This window comes from Heteronotia binoei, chromosome 11 (genome assembly GCF_032191835.1).
Source record: "Heteronotia binoei isolate CCM8104 ecotype False Entrance Well chromosome 11, APGP_CSIRO_Hbin_v1, whole genome shotgun sequence".
Taxonomy (NCBI): Eukaryota; Metazoa; Chordata; class Lepidosauria; order Squamata; family Gekkonidae; genus Heteronotia; species Heteronotia binoei.
This window is the reverse complement of record NC_083233.1, coordinates 49,423,505-49,443,396: the sequence shown is the minus strand read 5'-3', so window position 1 is coordinate 49,443,396 and position 19,892 is coordinate 49,423,505. Positions and strand designations below refer to the sequence as shown.

Genomic DNA, 19,892 nt, shown 5'->3' with positions numbered 1-19,892 from the left:
TCTGGCAGGATTTAAATTTGACCCGTTCATCCTTAGCCACCTGATTACAGTGCCCCACACCTCAAGATGCTTTAGAAAGAATTACTGGCAAGCTAGTCAAGGATTTCAGCATCTGTTAATCCATTTTATCTATAGCCTGTATTCTCTTCAGGGATACACAGAGCAATAGACCTTAAATCATCAGATTTTATCTTTCCAAGGAAGGAAGTGTCTGTATAACCAGCTGTTCTTCTGCTCAAAACCTCAGATATACACAGCTATTGCTTTTCCATTTGCAGTGGGGTGATTTTGAATGAAAAAAGCAGCAGGAAAAAGAAAGCGATTATAACCCCCCAAAGCTATTTTTGGTTGAAAAAGCATCACGGCCGTATTATATTTGACACAGTATAATGTCTAGCATCAGAATGAGTGCTGAGTGCCAGAACCTGCCTGGTTCAAATTTCACATCAGCCAAAACTCATAAAGTGATTTTATGGAACAGGATAGCATGCTCAAGAGGAACTTTTTACAATTAAGGAGCACCTTGGTTAACTGGTTCATAAGAAATGCCTATCAGGATAAGATCAAGCACAACATTCTTTTGCAAAAATTTCAGCAAGTACCGTACACCAGGAAACACCAAGCACCGTTATCTTTACTGTGTTCTACCTTCTGCCCATCCCTGCTTTTGATAAGCTACTATTTTTCTAGCCTGTTTTCCCCAGCAGTACAGATGACTAAGCAAGAACGTCCTCAATTGAGATATACAGTATGTCACAGAAGTGAGTACACCCCTTCACATTTTGTAAATATTTAAGTATATCTTTTAATGTGACAACACTGAAGAAATTAAACTTGGCTACAATGTAAAGTAGTGAGTCTACAACTTGTATAACAGTGTAAATGTGCTGTCCCCTCAAAATTACACAACACACAGCTATTAATGTCTGAACTGCTGACAACAAAAGTGAGTACACCCCTAAGTGATAATGTCCAAATGGGGCCCAAAATGTCAATATTTTATGTGGCCACCATTATTTTCCAGCACTGCCTTAACCCTCTTGGGCATAGAGTTCACCAGAGCTTCACAGGTTGCAACTGGAGTCCTCTTCCACTTCTCCATGAGGACATCACGTAGCTGGTGGATGTTTGAGACTTTGCGCATCTCCACCTTCCGTTTCAGGATGCCCCACAGATGCTCAATAGGGTTTAGGTCTGGAGACATGCTTGGCCACCTTTACCCTCAACTTCTTTAGCAAGGCAGTGGTCATTTCGGAGGTGTGTTTGGGGTCGTTATCATGTTGGAATACTGCCCTGCAGCCCAGTCTCCAAAGGGAGGGGATCATGCTCTGCTTCAGTATGTCACAATACATGTTGGCATTCATGGTTCCCTCAATGACCTGTAGCTCCCCAGTGCCGGCAGAACTCATGCAGCTGTTATACAAGCTGTAGACTCACTACTTTACATTGTAGCCAAGTGTCATTTCTTCAGTGTTGTCACATGAAAAGATATACTTAAATAGTTACAAAATGTGAGGGGGGTGTACTCACTTCTGTGACATACTGTATAAATGCCACGTGTGGTTGCTAGTATTCTTCAAGAAAGTATTTGCTAGGGAAGAAGGAGCCCATCTCACACATGAGGCTGCCTGCTGGGAAATGCGCCCCCTAGCACCATGGAACTATATAAATGGGAGCTGAGCTCACCTTCTAGCTGCTCCCCTTCATCGTGTCACCCAAGCAGCCACTAGTATGGCTTATTCAGAAAACTGTACATTGTTTTTTTCTGCCACCCTTCTTCCACTACAGTCAGTAGCTACCTGGGATGCTGGGCACTTGCACTGTAATGTGTTCACTGCATGCATTGCAATGGAACAGTCTGTTTCCCTGCTTTCATATTTGGGAATGTTTTAGCCTTACAGCATGGAGTCCTTGTACAGCAGAACTGTAGTCTGCATGAGCTACCCTGTTCTTGAAACTAGTTGTCCCCATCCTTGTATCTTCTTACTAATAAATACATGTTGTTTTGAACACATCTGCCTCAGCTATGTATCCCTAAGAGCAGGAACCAGAGCAAGTACCATATTCCTCATTTATAAGCAAAAGGGAACATCATCTACATACTGGTAAAAACTGGGATCTAACTTTCCAATAAATCCAGGGCAATCACACACACAGCACAAAACATACCAGGAAAAAAAATCTTTTAAAGGTATTTGGGATAAATGCAACAATTATCTTGCCCGTCTTCATAAGAGTACCTAGATGACCTGGGCCCCTGGAATTTTAGCTGCTCATCCCCAATTCTTGGCGATCCTGATGGCTAGAAAAGATACTTCAAATGACCAATGGCTCCATTGAAGTAGGTCTGTGCAAGATCTGGCTGCAACTTTACAAATGGAGCTGCAGATATGGTCTTTTACCTCCCTCTAGAGGTCAGTCCTAAAGGAAATCAACCCAGACTGTTCCCTGGAAGGTCAGATGCTGAAGCTTAAGCTCAAATACCAAATGAGAAGGGAGCACTCACTGAAGAAGATCCTGATGCTGGGAAAGACAAAAGGCAAAAGAAGAAGGGGTTGGCAAAAGATGAGATGGCTGGACAGCGTTACTGATGTAACAACCACGAATTTGAGCAGACTTCGGAGGATGGTGAAAGACAGGAGGGCCTGGCGTGACTTTGTCCATGGGGTCGCAAAGAGTCAGACTCGACTGTGTGATTGAACAACAACAAAAATAGTAGAATGTCAAATAAAACCTGCATTCAACAGCTTGATCATTCTATTTTGGCAAAATATTACATGAAAACAATTCTCAGAAGTACCATTTCATGTAGAGGTTGTGTGACCTTCAAGAAGAATCATGCTGTAGGAATGAGCTTCATCATAAATGACTGTGAACTGCAACAGCTGGTCACAGAGCCAACCAAAAGGGTAGTGATCAGACTTGGCTGAGCAGGGCATGAGATCTAATGAAAGAGACAGATGTTGCATCAAATTGGGAGCAGTGACCACAATGCTATTAAGTTCAAGACCCACGTCAATGGAAAATTATCCCTACATTCAAACACAGTGCCATTTAATTTCAAAAAGGCAACTTTACTAAAACGAGGGGACTAGTCAGAAGGAAGGTGAAAGGGAAACACAAGATAGTCAAACCCTTGGAAACTATTTAGAACCACAGTAAATGAAGTCCAGAAAGAATGCATTACCCAAGTTAGGAAGGGTCTAAAGTCTAAAAGGATAGCTGTATGGTTTAATGACCACCACTGTTTTAACTGCCTTCAAACCACACCTCGGAGCTCTGCAAGTCTTATAGCCCTGGATCCATCATATACCTCTTAAAAATATATGCACAAATAATTTATTGTCTATGTGTGTTAAAGGATACTGTTGCTTTAAAATTTTCTTGGGTAGACATTCCAATTTTGGGATTTTTTTTCTATAGCCACCATTTCTCAAGATAGTGGATGTGGTTATTTTAATATTTAAAATTTACATAAGATGCCCATCACCAATGTTCCCTCTAAGCTGCAGAGCCTTGTGGGCAAAAATTGTGAGCTACTGGTATTAAAGTTGTGAGCTACTGCATAAATTAGTGTGCTCTGGGGCCATCCTTCCTGAGCTAAGACAAAAATCTGTGAGCTGGAGACTAAAAATCTGTGAGCTGACTCAGCTCAAAGTTCATGCTAACTCAGCTTTGTGTGAACACTGCCCATCTTCAAGGGTAGCACGAAGCAGCACATACTGCAATAATCCAGTCTAAATGTAACTAAGGTATGGGTCATTGTGACTAGATCTGACTAAGCTGAAAGCACCAGCCAAAGCTGGGCAAAAGTACACCCAAACCATTTCAGCCACCTGGGTTTCTAAGGCGACTGCTGTGTGTGTCAAGTAACAATCTAGGCTGTGAACCTGGCTTTTCAAGGGGGTCCTGAAACACAATCAGAATTTCTGTAAATGCTTTTTTTTTTTTTAATGGATATTTGGTGGATCCAGGACTATTACCCTTCACAATCAGCGCTCCCCCTTCGAGGAGCACCATCACCAACTGCTGCCACGAAGCACTGAGGCGCATCGGCTCCGAGTTAGTCGTCGAAAGGTTCAGGTTAAGGCCCCGCACTATCCTTTACCTGGAGATCCCACCGGCAAATTTTCTCACACTACAATTGGGCTTTTCAGCCCTACCAGTAACTCTGAGGAGGCGCCTCAGCCGAACAGCTGCATCATGTGACTTCAGCTCACGCACCCAAGTGACGCATCTCATAGGCAGAACTCTCCGGAGAAGGCGGGCTGGTGAATGAAGCGACGAGTTTTCGCCCGCTCAAAAAGAGACATGAAGCCCCGCCCATTCCTCTAAGCCGCGGGGTCCGGCGCGAGGCCCCGCTCTCTCCGCTGCCATGACGTCGCCGTTTGGCCGTTACCGGAACGCTGAGGCAGCTTCTGCTCACCTGCCGCCTCCCAGTTACCTCCTGGTAAGCCCGAGACGCCCCCCCTCCCCCGATGAAACCGAGTAAGGGCCACAGGCCGGCGGCCGGGTTGCACCCTGGGGTCGCTGGCCCGCTTTGACGTTGGTCTCGCGATTTTTGCAACAGGCCAGCCTGAAGGCGGACTGCTTGAACAAGCCCTTCGCGCAGCGATGCCACGATCTGGCCACCGTCATCGAAGAGTTCCCCGCAAAGGTGAGTGGCTGCTGGGGTCGGCAGCCTTTGAGCCCTCCTGTTCGTGTGCTTTCCCTTGGGGGAGGGCCTTCGACCTTCGAGAGCCAGTGGTTAAGCGTGCGGACTCTTATTTGGGAGCACCGGGTTTGATTCCCCACTCCTCCACTTGCAGCTGCTGGAATGGCCTTGGGTCAGCCATAGCTTTGGCAGAGGTTGTCCTTGAAAGGGCAGCTGCTGTGAGAGTCCTCTCAGCCCCATCCACCTCACAGGGTGTCTGTTGTGGGGGAGAAAGGTAAAGGAGATTGTGAGCCGCTCTGAGACTCTTTGGAGTGGAGGGCGGGATAAAAATCCAATACCTTCTTTGTGGAGCTGGAGCTGAGGTGGGGCTCAGGTGGGCTACCAGGCGCGGATGCTGAGAGCCATCCTTGTGCCCTTTTGGATAAGATTCACTCTGTCCGTTAACATTTCAAGTTCCAAGTCCAGCGTCACACATAACAAAATCGCCAAATATTATTTGGTATGTACAGTATGTCACAGAAGTGAGTACACTCCTCACATTTTGTAAATATTTAAGTATATCTTTTCATGTGAACACTGAAGAAATGACACTTGGCTACAATGTAAAGTAATGAGTCTACAGCTTGTATAACAGTGTAAATGTGCTGTCCCCTCAAAATTATGCAACACACAACCATTAATGTCTAAACTGCTGGCAACAAAAGTGAGTACATCCCTAAGTGATAATATCCAAATGGGACCCAAAGTGTCAATATTTTGTGTGGCCACCATTATTTTCCAGCACTGCTTTAACTCTCTTGGGCATAGAGTTCACCAGAGCTTCACAGGTTGCCACTGGAGTCCTCTTCCACTCCTCCATGATGACGTCAGGTAGCTGGTGGATGTTAGAGACCTTGCTTACCTCCACCTTCCGTTTTAGGATGCCCCACAGATGCTCAGTAGGGTTTAGGTCTGGAGACATGCTTGGCCAGTCCATCACCTTTACCCTCAACTTCTTTAGCAAGGCAGTGGTCATTTTGGAAGTGTGTTTGGGGTTGTTATGTTGGAATACTGCCCTGCGGCCCTGTCCCCAAAAGGAGGGGATCATGCTCTGCTTCAGTATGTCACAGTACATGTTAGCATTCATGGTTCCCTCAATGAACTGTAGTTCCCCAGTGCTCCCCAGAACTCATGCAGTCCCAGACCATGACATTCCCACCACCATGCTTGATTGTAGGCAAGACACACTTGTCTTTGTACTCCTCACCTGGTTGCCGCCACACACGCTTGACACCAACTGAACCAAATAAGTTTATCTTGGTCTTATCGGACCACTGGACATGGTTCCAGAAATCCATGTCCTTAGTCTGTTTGTCTGCAGCAAACCATTTGCGGGCTTTCTTGTGCATCATCTTTAGAAGAGGCTTCCTTCTGGGATGACAGCCCTGCAGACCAATTTGATGCAGCATGCGGCATATGGTCTGAGCACTGACAGGCTGACCCCCCACCCCTTCAACCTCTGTAGCAATGCTGGCAGCACTCATATATCTATTTCCCAAATCCAACCTCTGGATATGACACTGAGCACGGGCACTCAACTTCTTTGGTCAACCATGGCGAGGCCTGTTCTGAGTGGAACCTGTCCTGTTAAACCACTGTGTGGTCTTGGCCACCATGCTGCAGCTCAGTTTCAGGGTCTTGGCAATCTTCTTATAGCCTAGGCCATCTTTATGTAGAGCAACAGTTCATTTTTCAGCTCCTCAGAGAGTTCATTGCCATGAGGTGCCATGTGGAACTTCCAGTGACCAGTATGAGGGAGTGAGAGTGATAGATAACCTGCACCTGATACCTTGTACCACTAACGAGTCACATGACACCAGGGAGGGAAAATGGCTACTTGGGCCCCATTTGGACATTATCACTTAGGGATGTATTCACTTTTGTTGCCAGCAGTTTAGACATTAATGGCTGTGCGTTGCATAATTTTGAGGGGACAGCACATTTACACTGTTATACAAGCTGTAGTCTCACTACTTTACATTGTAGCCAAGTGTCATTTCTTCAGTGTTGTCACATGAAAAGATATACTTAAATATTTACAAAATGTGAGGGGGTGTACTCACTTCTGTGACATACTGTAGTTCTCAGAATGGTACATAGTTCTCAGATTACAAAACTAATGGCTTATATTTTACTTGTACAGCTTCACAGCTGCCCCCCTCTCCATAATTGACCCCTTAGAGCTACCCCGCGTTGCTGCTTTGTGATGCTTCCACTGACCACTGATGCTGTGCCTACAGGAAGAAAATAATGATGGGGACAGTTCAGTTTCCAAGGGCCCATTGTTTGTTGTTTGGAACACTGTTAGTCATCAGAAGCAGCACTGATTTTGTCCTTGATTGTTTTTACCTTTCTCATTCCCCCCTCCTTTTAAAGGAACTACATGCCATCTTCCCCTGGTTGGTGGAGAACATCTTTGGCAGCTTAGATGGTGTAATTCTAGGTTGGAACCTCCGTTGTTTACAAGGAAGAACAAACCCCACTGAGTACAACATTGCCCTTGACTTTCTTGATCCTGGGTGAGTTTTTTTGTTATACACAGAAGACTTGAGTTACTTTCAAAGACTCCCTTTTCCCCAGTGTGATGTTTTGTTTTGGTTTTTTATGCTCTTTTTCCTGCAGTGGCCCAATGATGAAGCTGGTTTACAAGCTCCAAGCTGAAGAATACAGATATGATTTCCCTGTGTCTTATCTTCCGGTAATTGTTGTCCATCAAGGATTAAAAATGTAGTTCAAAATCTTCTAGTCTTTTATAGTAGGTGTGTATTCGGGGCAGACAGTTGGCAGATGAATTTGCTAAGGTAATGCTACCAACTGATTATCAGTAGGACAGCAAAACAGCCACCTATGGGTGGGGAGCGGGGGACTTTTAACTTGTGCAGAGCCCCCAAGCATGAAAAACATTATTTGGTACATAGTACTCAAATAAGAAAACTAAGGTCTTATATCCACATGCAGCTTTTAGAGAATCCTGACAGTATGAAGGCAAAACTGTGATAGCATTTTATGCTAGACAAGCCATCAAGCTGTAGCAGGGGTGGCCAAACATAAGAGCCACATAGAGTAAACATCACTTGTTTGAGAGCTGCAAGGAAGGAAGGAAGGATAGATGGGGAGGGAGAGGTGGAAAGAAAGCAACTTTAAATGCATTCTGCAAGCCACCTGCTAGCTTGGCTTGGAGAAGTGATTAAACAGATAAATGTCTTTTCCAAGTTGGCTGATGAGACAGTGGGGGCTTCAGGAGCCACACAATATGTGTGAAAGAGCCACATGTGACTCCTGAAACACTGTTTTGCCATGCCAGGCTATAAGGAAGGAAATGTTATATATTCTGTTATGATGCTTAATGTTTTAAGGTTTTAAATGTTTTAAATATTTATACATCTAAATGTTATTAATTTTATGTTTGACTCTCTGTTGTAAGCCGCCCTGAGCCACCTCGTGGGAAGGGCGGGATATAAATCCTAAATAAATAAAAAAATACAAAAAAATAAATACCTAACAGAAAGAATGGAATTGGGTTTATGGGGTGCTTTGTGGTATAATATCTCAGTCTGGGTTTTTAAGTCTCCCTTCATGCATGATACTAGAGAACTTAGGCTGGTTGTACTGCAGGTTATTTAGTTCGTCCCAAACTTGGCACTATAGATGTATAGTCCTACATGGAGAGAGCTTAACCTCTTCCTGTCTGTGTTTTATGGGACAGTTGGGAGACATGCTTGTTTGCATAGCTTGTAGTGCAGCTAGCTCCCAAACCTCCAGTGCAATTATGAGGAAGGGGCAGTTCATACCCAAGCTGTTGTACAATAGAGTGGAAGAAGATAGCAGCACTTTTGGCACAGGAGATTCCCCCTCTCTGCCCCTAAGGCCTTATAGATTCTCAACTCATAATTCTTTTACAAATGTTCTGTTTAAACACATATGTATATACAACTTTTTGTATATTTTTGTTGTTTTTTTGTTGTTAAGGTTTCAATAATATATACTATATTAGAAGTGGTGCTTTCTCAACTGTATTTTCAGGGTCCAGTGAAAGTTTCAATACAAGAGCGAATGTTGCCTGAATGTTCTCTGTACCATAACAAAGTCCAGTTTCCTTCATCTGGAGGCCTAGGTTTAAACTTGGTACTTAGTATCCTTTGGACAATGTATAAGGTGACTTGTTTGTGATATTTTTGCTGTGGTAATGTACTTATCTCTGCTTGTTCCTGTGCTTCTTGGCCCATTTGCTGAGGACCCTGGCTCAGCAAAGACATGCTGGTGAGTGAGAAGTGGAAGTAGGTTTCTACTTGAAGTGTTTACCAGAACACCTTGCGGCATTATTTGGGCATGTTCTTGGCATGTAACTCAGCTTAGTGCTGGTTGTTATGTGAGCTCTGTGACAGTAACTGCATGAGTTGGGCCTAATGGCACAGAAAGTGACTTACAGGATACAGACGAGGTGGAAGCAGGCTGAATGTTGCTGTGCCCTGCATGTGTGAGAAACTTGTAGCATACCAAAGTAAAATATTCCCAGGTGATTTTTCCCTTGTTGAAGTGCTCTGACTATTAAGAAGTTTTTCATGTAATTTAAGCCTGTTTCATCTAGTCTAGCTTTATCCTCTGGTAGAACAGGAGAAAACAAGTCTTTGCCCTCTTATTTGAACAGCATGATCATGTCTCTCCTTAGTCTTCACTTTTCCATTCTGCACATGCCTAGCTCCTTCAGCCTTTTCCTGTGTGACTTGTTTTCCTGACTGTCTTTATTGCCCTTCTCTGAGCCTGTTTCAGTTTATTTATAGCTTCCTTAGTGCAGCATCCAGGACTGGACATAGTGCTTCAGATGAGATTGGATTAGTGTGAAGTAGAATGGGAACTATTATTTTTTGTGACTTGGGTACTTTGTGACTTGCTTATATCAACGGAGCTTAAAATTGCATTAGCTTGTTGACAGACATACGACACTGATATCCCAAGATCCTTTTCACATGTACCTCAGTCAGTTATTCTCCCTCCTATGTTTGGTCCTTTTTGTCAAAACACGCATGTTTGTTTCTATTGGACTGAAAACTAATTTCATTTAGTGTCAGCCCAACTTTTCAACCTATCATGGTCACTCTGAATTTTCTTCATCTTCAAAGTTGTAATCTGCCCCTGTAAAGCTGACAATTCCCACTGTCTATCCCATTTTCAGCCTTAATTGTCTCTTCTTGCTGTCCTCACTGTTTGCCTCATGTGACCTTAAGAATTCATCATCAGAGGCAAACCCTGGAAGCTCGCTGCTTACATTCTTTTGCCTTTTCTCCCAACAGTGACAGTTGCTGCAGGTGTAGTCTGAGATTTCTAAACAAGAAATTAAATGTGGTACATACATTGCAGTTCACCACTACAGAGTTCTTTCTCCCTGTCCATCTTATTAATAACTGTAGACATCTGTCTGTCTCTATTGATGGAGTGGCTCTTGGCTTCTTTCTTATCTTGCTTCCTGCTTGAAGCTTGCCTGAAGCTCCTGTGATGTTTCTAATGTCTTAAATTGAAACAAAGGGATTTATTTGGAGTTATGCTGTGATTAAATAAAAGGGAAAGAGTCTTGTGCCCTGGTTTCTTTGTCCTGCAGCTGAACTCGCACAATTGCTTCACTTGCCTGCCTGTTTTTTAAACTTATGTCTGTGACTGTATGTAATTGAGGCTGCCTTGCCCACAGAACTGAGGACATGTTTTCAAGCTAGCTCTACATAAGGAGCTCTGGTAAGAGGTTCACTCCTCTGTTCTAAACAATTAGTTTCAGGCAATGAATCCCACTAGTGGTTAGAACCACCCTGAGTTAGATTTCAAAGCGACAACTGTGGGTTTTCCTTAGTAGCATCTCTGTGTACTTTACCATGCTGATAAAGTATTTTGAAACTGAAACTAAAAAGTCAGGCTGCCAAAAAGCCTGAGAACTGAACAAAATATCCAGTTGTATTATTACTACTGTGTACAGCATAATCTTGAATTGTTTGCAGTCCTTCATATTTTCAGTTGCACTTTATCCTTGACGCTGTGTCACCAGATCCATTTGAATACTGTATGTTCTACTTCGCAATAAGCCTTATCACACAGAGGGTAAATATTGTACATCTTTCTTTAGTATCCCATCTCTTGTTCATACTGAAAATGAAAAGGGAAAGAGCTGCAGTATTGTGGCTCCCATTCTGCTCTGAAAAATAGTAGTGAAAAGCCATTGTGTAAATACTGAATTGAAGTGCATAGAATGCTTCAGTCCACTCATTTTTGGCACTGTACTGTGTGCATGTTTCAGGATTGTGTTTGAAATCTTTGCACTACTTCTGGCTCCTGCATGGAGGAAGTTCTGCCCATGAATGGGGTGACGTGGGAAGTGTCAACAAATGATAGACTTAGTTGTACCTAAGTCCTTCCATGGCTAGGACAAGTACACTACTCTCAAATTGCTGAATACTTGTATGAGACATTCCTCAATCCTGTCTTAGAAAGGAGGGATTTGGTGGGATCTGAAGGCTGGCTTATTGGTGAATAAAGTATCATAGTCAGCTTACTACTACTTGATCCACAGGCAAAGCCATACAAATATGGTTGATACTTCATTTCCACTGGTAGGAGAACCCTCCCAAATTCTAGTCCTGATTGGTCTGCTGTATCAGGGGTTGTTTGTTGATTTTTGAATGGGGGGGGGGGAACTCCACTGCTTCACTGCAGCTTCTTGATTTGATTGTTATATTTCTATTAGAGCTCTTTCAGCATTCTACTTTACGTCAAGCACATGCCTGATTCAGGCAGTCTGCCTTTTTCCATCTAGCCTCAATGCTGTTAGTGAGCACATGGTTTTTGATCCTCTGCTTAGAAATGTTATTTTACTAACTCAGTAGTAGAAAGCAAGTTGTGTATATCAGGTTTCAAGATCAACATGTAGCAACTCATTTAATGAATTGAGGCTAGAGAACTGGTTGTGGAACTAAGTTGGCATAATTCAGCTCTGTATATTTTGTATATGTTCTAGAACATCCCCATGACCTGTCAAGTAAGCACTTCAAACAGTGCTTACTTTGTTCTGGTGGACAGGTACTTGAAGTGGTTCCTGCCTACAGAAGGAAGTGTCCTTCCACCCCCTACCTCTGATCTAGGGGGTGTCCCATCACCTGCTCCAAGGTGAGTATTTATATCGGTGCTACATACTGCAGGACAATGGTGTCTGCAGTTGACTTCCTTCTCTTTGCCACATGGATGAACATATGAAACTGCCTTATACTGAATCAGACCCTCGGTCCATCAAAGTCAGTATTGTCTACTCAGACTGGCAGTGGCTCTCCAGCGGTCTCAAACTAAGGTTTTTCACACCTATTTGCCTGGACCCTTTTAGTTGGAGATGCCGGGGATTGAACCTGGGACCTTCTGCTTACCAAGCAGATGCTCTACCACTGAGCCACCGTCCCTCCCCATATGGATCATATGGTAAATGGAGCAGTTCCACAAGGGATAGGCTGAGAAAGGGTTAGCAAAAGTCTCAAGATGAAATTTGTTAGCTTGCTGTATTGTTAGCCTTGGACTAGGAGCTGTTGAAATTTATATGTAGTAAAGTATTGTTTTCTGAAAAACCAAATGTAGCCTGATAATTTTTTTTGAAAGGGAACCACTGAAGTCTTCAGATTTTGCCCAGCAGTTTTCTAGTGAGACATTGAAGGAGTTTTGTGCTCGCAGTATTTGGCAGATGATGAAGATGGGTTTTTGTGTCTCTGTTAACTGTCATGGTGATGGGAATGCTGTTAATCCTAACTACTATAAATGGGATGGTGGCTGATAGAATATGCCAGCAAGAGGATGACATGAATATGGCCCCCAGCAGTTTTTCCCCATACAAGATAGTAAGGAACATGAGAGGTCAAAAGTGGCCATCCCTTGCTGTTACCTTTGGTTGCTTGTTCTACCATAATTCAGATATTTGCATAAGCACTACAAATATTGCTTTCACAAATAAGTGAAGTTTCTGACTTATTGTGCAATATATGGGCATACTACTACTAGCTGTGGGCCATCTGACTTTTAAGTTCACAGTAGTGAACTAAGTGCAAGATCCTCTTTGTTATTTCAGTGCTTTGAACTTGGAAGTTGTGAGTGAAAATTTCACTTAATATTTCAGAGATCACTTTATATTTAATTTGTGTCTCCTTCAAGATCTCCTGCAATGCCTTTCACTTCCTATGGGATGCATCCCACAAGCCTTCTGAAAAGGCATGTTGCTCATCAGCCTTCAGTGAATGCAGATCCTGCTTCCCAAGAGATCTGGAGATCAGAAACCTTGCTTCAGGTGTGTCTCCCATTGCTATGCTGCATCTTGTAACTTGAACCATGAGCTGTCATAGACTGTTGTGCAGGCTTAGCAGAGTGGGAAACAGCAACCCTTGCAACACTGGATGCTTCATAATGGCATTATGCCCAGGCAGTTGTGGACATAGACAGCTAGGGAAAAAATGTCTAGAAAAAACCAATATTCACAGATACAAAGCAAAACTTGAAAACATGCAAATTATTCTGTTGTAAGTCACTTGGAAACATATGAAGTCGCCTTATACTGAATGAGATGACTGGTCTATCAAGGTCAGCGTGGTTTATTCTGATTGACAGCAGCTCTCTGGAGTCTTGGGTAGAGAGCTTTCATGTGATTTACAACTTGATACTTTTAACTGGAGATGCCAGGGACTGAACATGAAGCAATTATTTTACCACTGCATGGCCCATCCTCCAAATTAAGAGGATTTGTGGAACTTGAGCATATGGTATAACTCCCTCATCCTTCTCTATGCATCCCCTACCAAAATTGTTCTTGTGCACCTTTCTCTACCATGCCAGGCATTACTCTAAGGGTGGCATCAAGCTGCCCTAGAAGAGAGCTGGCCAGAAATAGAGTGCCCGGGAGCTTCCGGACAGTGCTTGGAAGAGGGACGGCCACTCATGTGCCTCGTCTGTGGCTCCCTGGGTGCTTCCTGGCATTCCAGATGGCTAGTGAGGTACCTCAGAGGCGCCCCAGCAAAAAGTGATGCCTTTTCGAGTTGGCTTCTGGCAAGCCTGGTGACTCAAGGGCAGGATGGGAGGCAGATGTGTGCGTGTGGATGCCCTGTTTTGATCCGTCTGCCTCCCGTCCCTGGGGCGGCTTAAAACGCCCATCTGTTATCACTCTAAAACGGGTGGGGAACCTTTTTTCTGCCAAGGGCCATATGGATATTTATAATATCATTCGCGGGCCATAAAAAGTTATCAACTTAAAAAACAGTGCTCCACCGAGGGAGAATGATTCAGGCCAGCAAAATTAATGCAAATAATTGTTTTTCTATTTGAAGTAATGTGGGGAGAGCATATTCTGGCACACACACACCCGGCCCATCGCCCTAGGCAAATGCATAGGTCCAGGGCTTTTTTGTAGAAAAAGCCCAGCAGGAACTTAGTAGCATATTAGACCACATCCCCTAATATTAGCATATAAGGCCATACCATCTGGGATAATCAAGTGCAAACTGAACCGTGACAGTAACTTTTCCAGGCCCCACAGCAATTCTGGCCAGTTGGCCAGGCCCCAAGGAGGCTGCCACACAGTACATCTGGGCCCTGTGATCCCTGCCTGGCCCTGGGGAGGCTGCTGCACAGCGCAGCTGGGCCTCATGATCCTTTCTGGCCAGCCAGGCCCCAGGGAGGCTGCCACATGGCTCATTTTGGCCCAGCAATCTCCGAGGGCCACATCAAGTGACCTTGAGAGCCATATATGGCCCTTGGGATGGAGGTTTTCCACCCCTGCTCTAAAAGTTCCAAACCTTGTAAAGGGCTTGGCTTTTCACATTTTGTTTATAATGGATGAATAATTGATTATAATATATAAATATTTCTTAATTTACAAATGGTCTCTGGCTTCATACCTGGACTTTACAGTTCAGGAATCTCATTTGTAGAATATGACTATGATTCAGCAAAGTACCCACAAAGTTTAGTCATGTGAAAGAACAGTGATTGCCCCAAACACAGCTGTGACCAGTGTTCCCTCTAAGCTGAGTTAGCATGAACTAGCTCACAGATTTTTAGCCTCCAGCTCACACATTTTTGTCTTAGCTCAGGAAGGATGACCCCAGAGCACACTAATTTATGCAGTACCTCACGAAGTAGAATTTTTGCTCACAAGGCTCCACAGCTTAGAGGTAACATTGGCTGTGACTGCCTGGGTTTGGGTCTTTTCCATCAGTTCAGCCAGCTGATAAAGGTATTTCTCTTCCCAGATTTTTGTTGAAATGTGGCTTCATCATTACTCTCTGGACATGTATCAGAAAATGCAGTCTCCTCACATCAAGGTAATGGTGTGTGCTTCATACCCAAGTGGTTTCTTTTGGCTGGCCTGTGCTTCAGGGTGGCAGAGAAATCCTGTTTCTAGCTTTATAATGATTGAGAGGAACAATGGACTACTAGATTAATTGAATGTCAGAGCTTCTGCACCTTGATGGCACTGCTAAAATATACAAGTGACTCTGTAGTTTCCTAATATCAGGATCATTTACCAATGGCACAAGCTGACTTGTCTTCGTGCAGTTGTTTGAGTTTCCCAAATAGTGGTCTGTTGGTTGGTAACTTCCTAACCTTTGCTTTGTTACAGTGATACACTAGTAAAACTTTTAAAATTATTTTACAAAGAATACCCTTTCCCAGTCTAGTCAACTGGTTGTAAAATGAAAGCCTGCCAATAGAGATGTTGCACTTGGTAGGCATGGGAGCCGGTTTCACAGCTGCATACTTGGTTAAAGGTAAAGGTAATGGTTTTGCTGAGTATTCAGAGACCTTCCATGCATGGTTTCCTCTGTTTCAGGGAAGTTAGCTGGTCTGTGTATGCAAAGATATCCACATATGAAACATGGCCATTTATGGAAATGACTGGCTCAGGCAACTCTGCTATATGCAGAAGTTTTCTCTTCTAATAAATTGTAATTGGAGAAGGAAAATTGTGGGTATTAGTTCAACATGAATCTGAGGCACTGACGAACTCTGGGATGAGACCATCATTCACAAAACTTAACATCTGATTATTCCCTGAGTTGACAAGAGGTTCACATAGCTCTGAGCTTTCTCAGAGTTAAAGTTTTGCTTTTAGCTAGCAAAGAGGACTTAATGGACAGGGAGTCCTAATTCTGCGCTCAGCATTGCAGATGGTGCAACAGTTGGAGAGATCTCAAGAACTTACTTGTATTAAAGTGGGAAAATCTTGCATACCTCTCAGCTCTGCATCATACAGTGGGTTGGATCCAGCACAAAGTTAATGGAAGGTGGTGGTGGAGTGATTTCTGCCCCTCCCTTAAGCAATCTGGTACTTGTTCTAAAAGCTCTTTTCGGGACCTTATGAACAAAGTTTGAGGCACTGCAACATGGGGGTGGCTCCAATAAGGTAGTTCCAATAAGGATGGTGATTATTGAATTCTCTACTAGCTGTAGCTTTCAAACCATTTTCATGGGCAGCCTCACAGAATATATTGCGCAGGTATAGTGTATGCTACTAAGGAATGTGTGACTGTGGCCAAATTAGCCTTCAGGAACAGTGGTAGTTGGGAACCAACCTAAGCTTGAAAAAGGTGCTCCTAGTAACTTCTGCCACCTGCCTCTCCATGAGTAACAAGGAGCACTCCTAAATTATGTGTATCCACCCCTTCGGGGCATCAGCCTTATTATCAACCCACAGCACTTCACATACAGTCCTCACAACTTCCAAGGACTGGTTTAGTATTTCCACTGCTTCCCTGAATCTAGATGGAAAGGTGTGAGAGAGTTGTATCTTCTGCCTATTAATGACACAGTTCTCCAAATCTCCAGATAGTCTTGCCCAGAGATTTCATGTCAGTGTTAAGCATGGAGAATAAGATGGAATTGAGGGCTCAAGAAACCAAAGAAAAATCCCCCAGCAACACCTTCTGTTCTGCAAACAAATTGAAACCACCATAGGATAGGCCTATGTCATCCAGTATTCCATAGTATCAACCATTGAGAGGGCCAGGAGAACAGAACCAACAAGGAAGCACTACCCCATCAGTAAAAAGTAGCTTCTGTACCATGGCCAGAATGGAAATTGGGTTGAGCAGGTGGCTCAAAAAATGTGAGGACTATTTAACAGATTATGACCTTGTGACTAGTCATTACATTTATTTATTTATTTATTACTTTCAATTTATATCCCGCCCTCTCCGCAAGCGGACTCAGGGCGGCTTAAAAATTGTTTCTGTTTAGTCAGATAGCAGAGTCAATACTCAAGAGAGTTCTAAGTCAAAGATCCTTGCCCTATGTATGGAAGTCATTAAAACTACATATTTTCCCCAGAGTTTATCTGATAAAAATGTGAACCTTGCTAAACAGGTATATTTTCATGAATAAACACTTTCCTTAGTAAGACAAACATTTGAACACCACAGTTTGACATATCTTGATAGGTAATTACAAACTGGAATTCAGCTTATGTTTATCTCCAGTGCAATTGAAGATGTTGTCCATTACATGATAGCTCCAAAGAACACTATTAGTAGATTGTTCTCTGGCTGTTGTTGGCACACAGACTCAGATTTGTTTCATGTTATCTTACTTTGTCAAACATGTCACTTAAATTACTGTTTTGTATGTTTGTGGGTGCAGAGAAGGAGCTTTTAAAACCTACTTCCTGTCCTGGTGATCATCTTACACTTACCATTCTTTTGTTCTTCATAATGTTGCTAATACGTACATTTTTTTGTGTGCTAAATTTGTAGTGATTGGTTACATAAAACTGACAGCCTTTCTCCCCACTCATTGTTCTTGCCTGCCATCCTGTTCTTGTTCCCAGCTGTTCTTAGGGGGTGGGGTGAAGGGATTGGCTAGGTGTGTTGAATCTACTGTCTTGTATATTGCTTGCATCACACATTTTTACTCTGTAAGGGATTTTTCACCCACATTTACTTATGCTGTGTTCTCAAGTAAAATGTCCATGACTAGACATCCAGGAAGGAAAACAGACATGTGGTTCAGCCTTCTAGATTTGGCTTTGCCGAATGATGGGGAGAAGTTCTTGGGGATGTTCCTTTTTTGTGTTGTAGTGGCAGTAGTACTCTCACCAGTGTCGGGTAACTTGTTCAGCTGTGAAGGCCTCTGTTAGTTTGTGAATTTAGATTTGTTCTCCATGATGATTTTCATAAACATTGTAAAAACTAAGCTTGCAAGTTGTGCAGATTGTATTCTGCAATGCAGGAGAGAAAAGCATACATGTTTCACTTACATAAGACTTTGTTACAGCGGTACTTATGAAGTAGCCTCATATTTGTCAGTGATGTACTTCATCTTTTACATTCAATCCATAGGTGGGTAGAGTGGAGAACTTCCTTGAATTTTCTTTTGTCTTACCCTTTCTAAGGTCTGAACCAGCCCAAGCTGTTGCAATGCAATTAAAGATGCACATCCAGGATGTCTTGCAATGGATTCTTGGGAGCATCTCTTAGAACATAGCAGGAACAGTCCCAAGTTGTTTTCTCTGTCCATCACTTTTCCAGGCCTGCCTTTATTAGCTTGCTCTGCTGGTTCCCTAAAAGTTATCCAAATTCTACAAAACACTCAAGACTCCTCAAAAAGTCTTTTGTTTTAAGAATTTGCATACAGGATGGGAAGAGTTTGATTTGTGCTGGTTTGAGCTCATAGACTGGGCTTTCTGATAGTGGAGAAGAGGGTAGTTGACCACAGCTGCTGCTGTTGTGAAACGTTGTTGTCATCAGTTGTATTTGTAACTCTTCTGTTTGTTTTGTTTTTTTCTCTCCATCCCTTTCTCCTGGGCTCATTCTCACTGTTGTTTTCCTTTTTCTTTCCGTTTTTCGTTTTCTCCTCTTCCCCCTCTCTTTCCCTCTTGTTGTCTCTCAGCTGGAGGTTCTGCACTACCGGCTCAGTATGTCCAGTATTCACCACAGTAGTCCTGCCCAATCCAGCTACCAGGCCCTTCATACATATCAAGTATTTCCATCTTTTCTTTTCTTTTCATTTTTTAAACCCCTCGTTCTTCATACAGTCTGCAAAGTGTGGTGAAGGCACAGGTGGGGAAAAGTAGTCACAGTGGGTATAGGTGCCAAGATACCCTGGGGAGTTAGTTTTTCTGCCACAGCGTGAGGCCAGGTTTTGCTTTAGACACATGAATTTTCCCATCTTGCTGATAAGGGAGCGCGCAAAACTGGAGAGCAGAAACCAGGTCTAGACCTTCAGATACCTCTGAATTTGGTGCTTCCTTTGAAGACCAGTTTTAAATTGGTGCTCTCTCCTGTCTCAGTCCTAATGCTGTATATATGGCCTGTTATGCTCCTCAATTCAGAAACAAGGGTATGAGTAGTAAAATGCATCATGTCGTTGCTAGGCAGCCGCTAATATTCTAGCTTCTCCTTTGCCCAATTCAAAACTGCAAGTTCTTGAGAGTGCCTCCGAGCCTTTTCCAGTGGTGTGTGATGCTCTTGTTTCTAGTTGATGGGTCACATAAAATCAAATGTTACTTAGTTTGAACACAGGCTCCTGAGAGCTCAACCACTAAACCCCTAAAATGTATCCATAGACAACTGCCAGAATTTGGAGTGCTAAGGGAGAATTGTAGAGTATTAGTTACAAAGAGCAATGGGCCTACTTTATACTTCTTTATAAGAGAGGAGGTGGGCAATGCCCCATTACATCAGGTGTTTCCTAGCAGGTTTATGTATTTGCGCTTAACATTTTTGCTTGGAATAGGGAGTTGACCGTGGCATGTCTCTTGTCTCAGTGAAAGATTTCTAATAGTGTTCCCAGGGAAAAGAAATCTGGGGAGCTTGAAGTGATTCCTGTGTGGTTGCACATTTGCAGATCATGCAAAAAATTCCCAAGGATCAGTCATTCCTTTTAGGTTTGCTGTATTCCTGCTGCAGCTCTTCCTTCTTGAGTCTTCATTTCATAATGATTTCTTGTGTAGAGTTCATTCATGACATTTTGGCAGTCTTTAAAAAGCAAAACAGCAGCTTTCAGCTTCTTATTGTTTCAGAACAGGGCTTTAAAACATGAGCTCATAATTTGCCTAGAGGCCACAGAGTGTGGTGTTTGACACTGTAGCTTCAACCATTGCCCCCAAACTGGATCCTCTGCACCAGTTGATTTAGAAAATGTATATGCTTTATATCCTGAGATCTGCTTGCAGCTCACAATTAAAACTGCAACAAAA

General features: G+C 43.1%; 1 protein-coding gene across 2 annotated transcripts in view; it reads left to right on the top strand.

Annotated features, from left to right (window-relative positions):
- The first annotated feature begins 4,289 nt into the window (after positions 1-4,289).
- Positions 4,290-19,892, top strand: part of SMPD4 (sphingomyelin phosphodiesterase 4) — a 29,459-nt gene continuing 13,856 nt past the window's right edge. Inside the window, exons 1-10 of one of the 2 annotated variants that reach the window (XM_060249260.1) lie at positions 4,296-4,450; positions 4,571-4,657; positions 7,070-7,212; positions 7,316-7,391; positions 8,717-8,825; positions 10,725-10,777; positions 11,691-11,839; positions 12,863-12,995; positions 14,950-15,021; positions 18,584-18,673. In XM_060249260.1, coding sequence (XP_060105243.1) covers positions 4,376-4,450; positions 4,571-4,657; positions 7,070-7,212; positions 7,316-7,391; positions 8,717-8,825; positions 10,725-10,777; positions 11,691-11,839; positions 12,863-12,995; positions 14,950-15,021; positions 18,584-18,673 — 987 coding nt within the window. In that variant the 5' untranslated portion in view covers positions 4,296-4,375. Of the gene's footprint in view, positions 4,451-4,570; positions 4,658-7,069; positions 7,213-7,315; positions 7,392-8,716; positions 8,826-10,724; positions 10,778-11,690; positions 11,840-12,862; positions 12,996-14,949; positions 15,022-18,583; positions 18,674-19,892 lie in introns of both variants that reach the window. The other variant, XM_060249261.1, reaches the window with a different exon arrangement.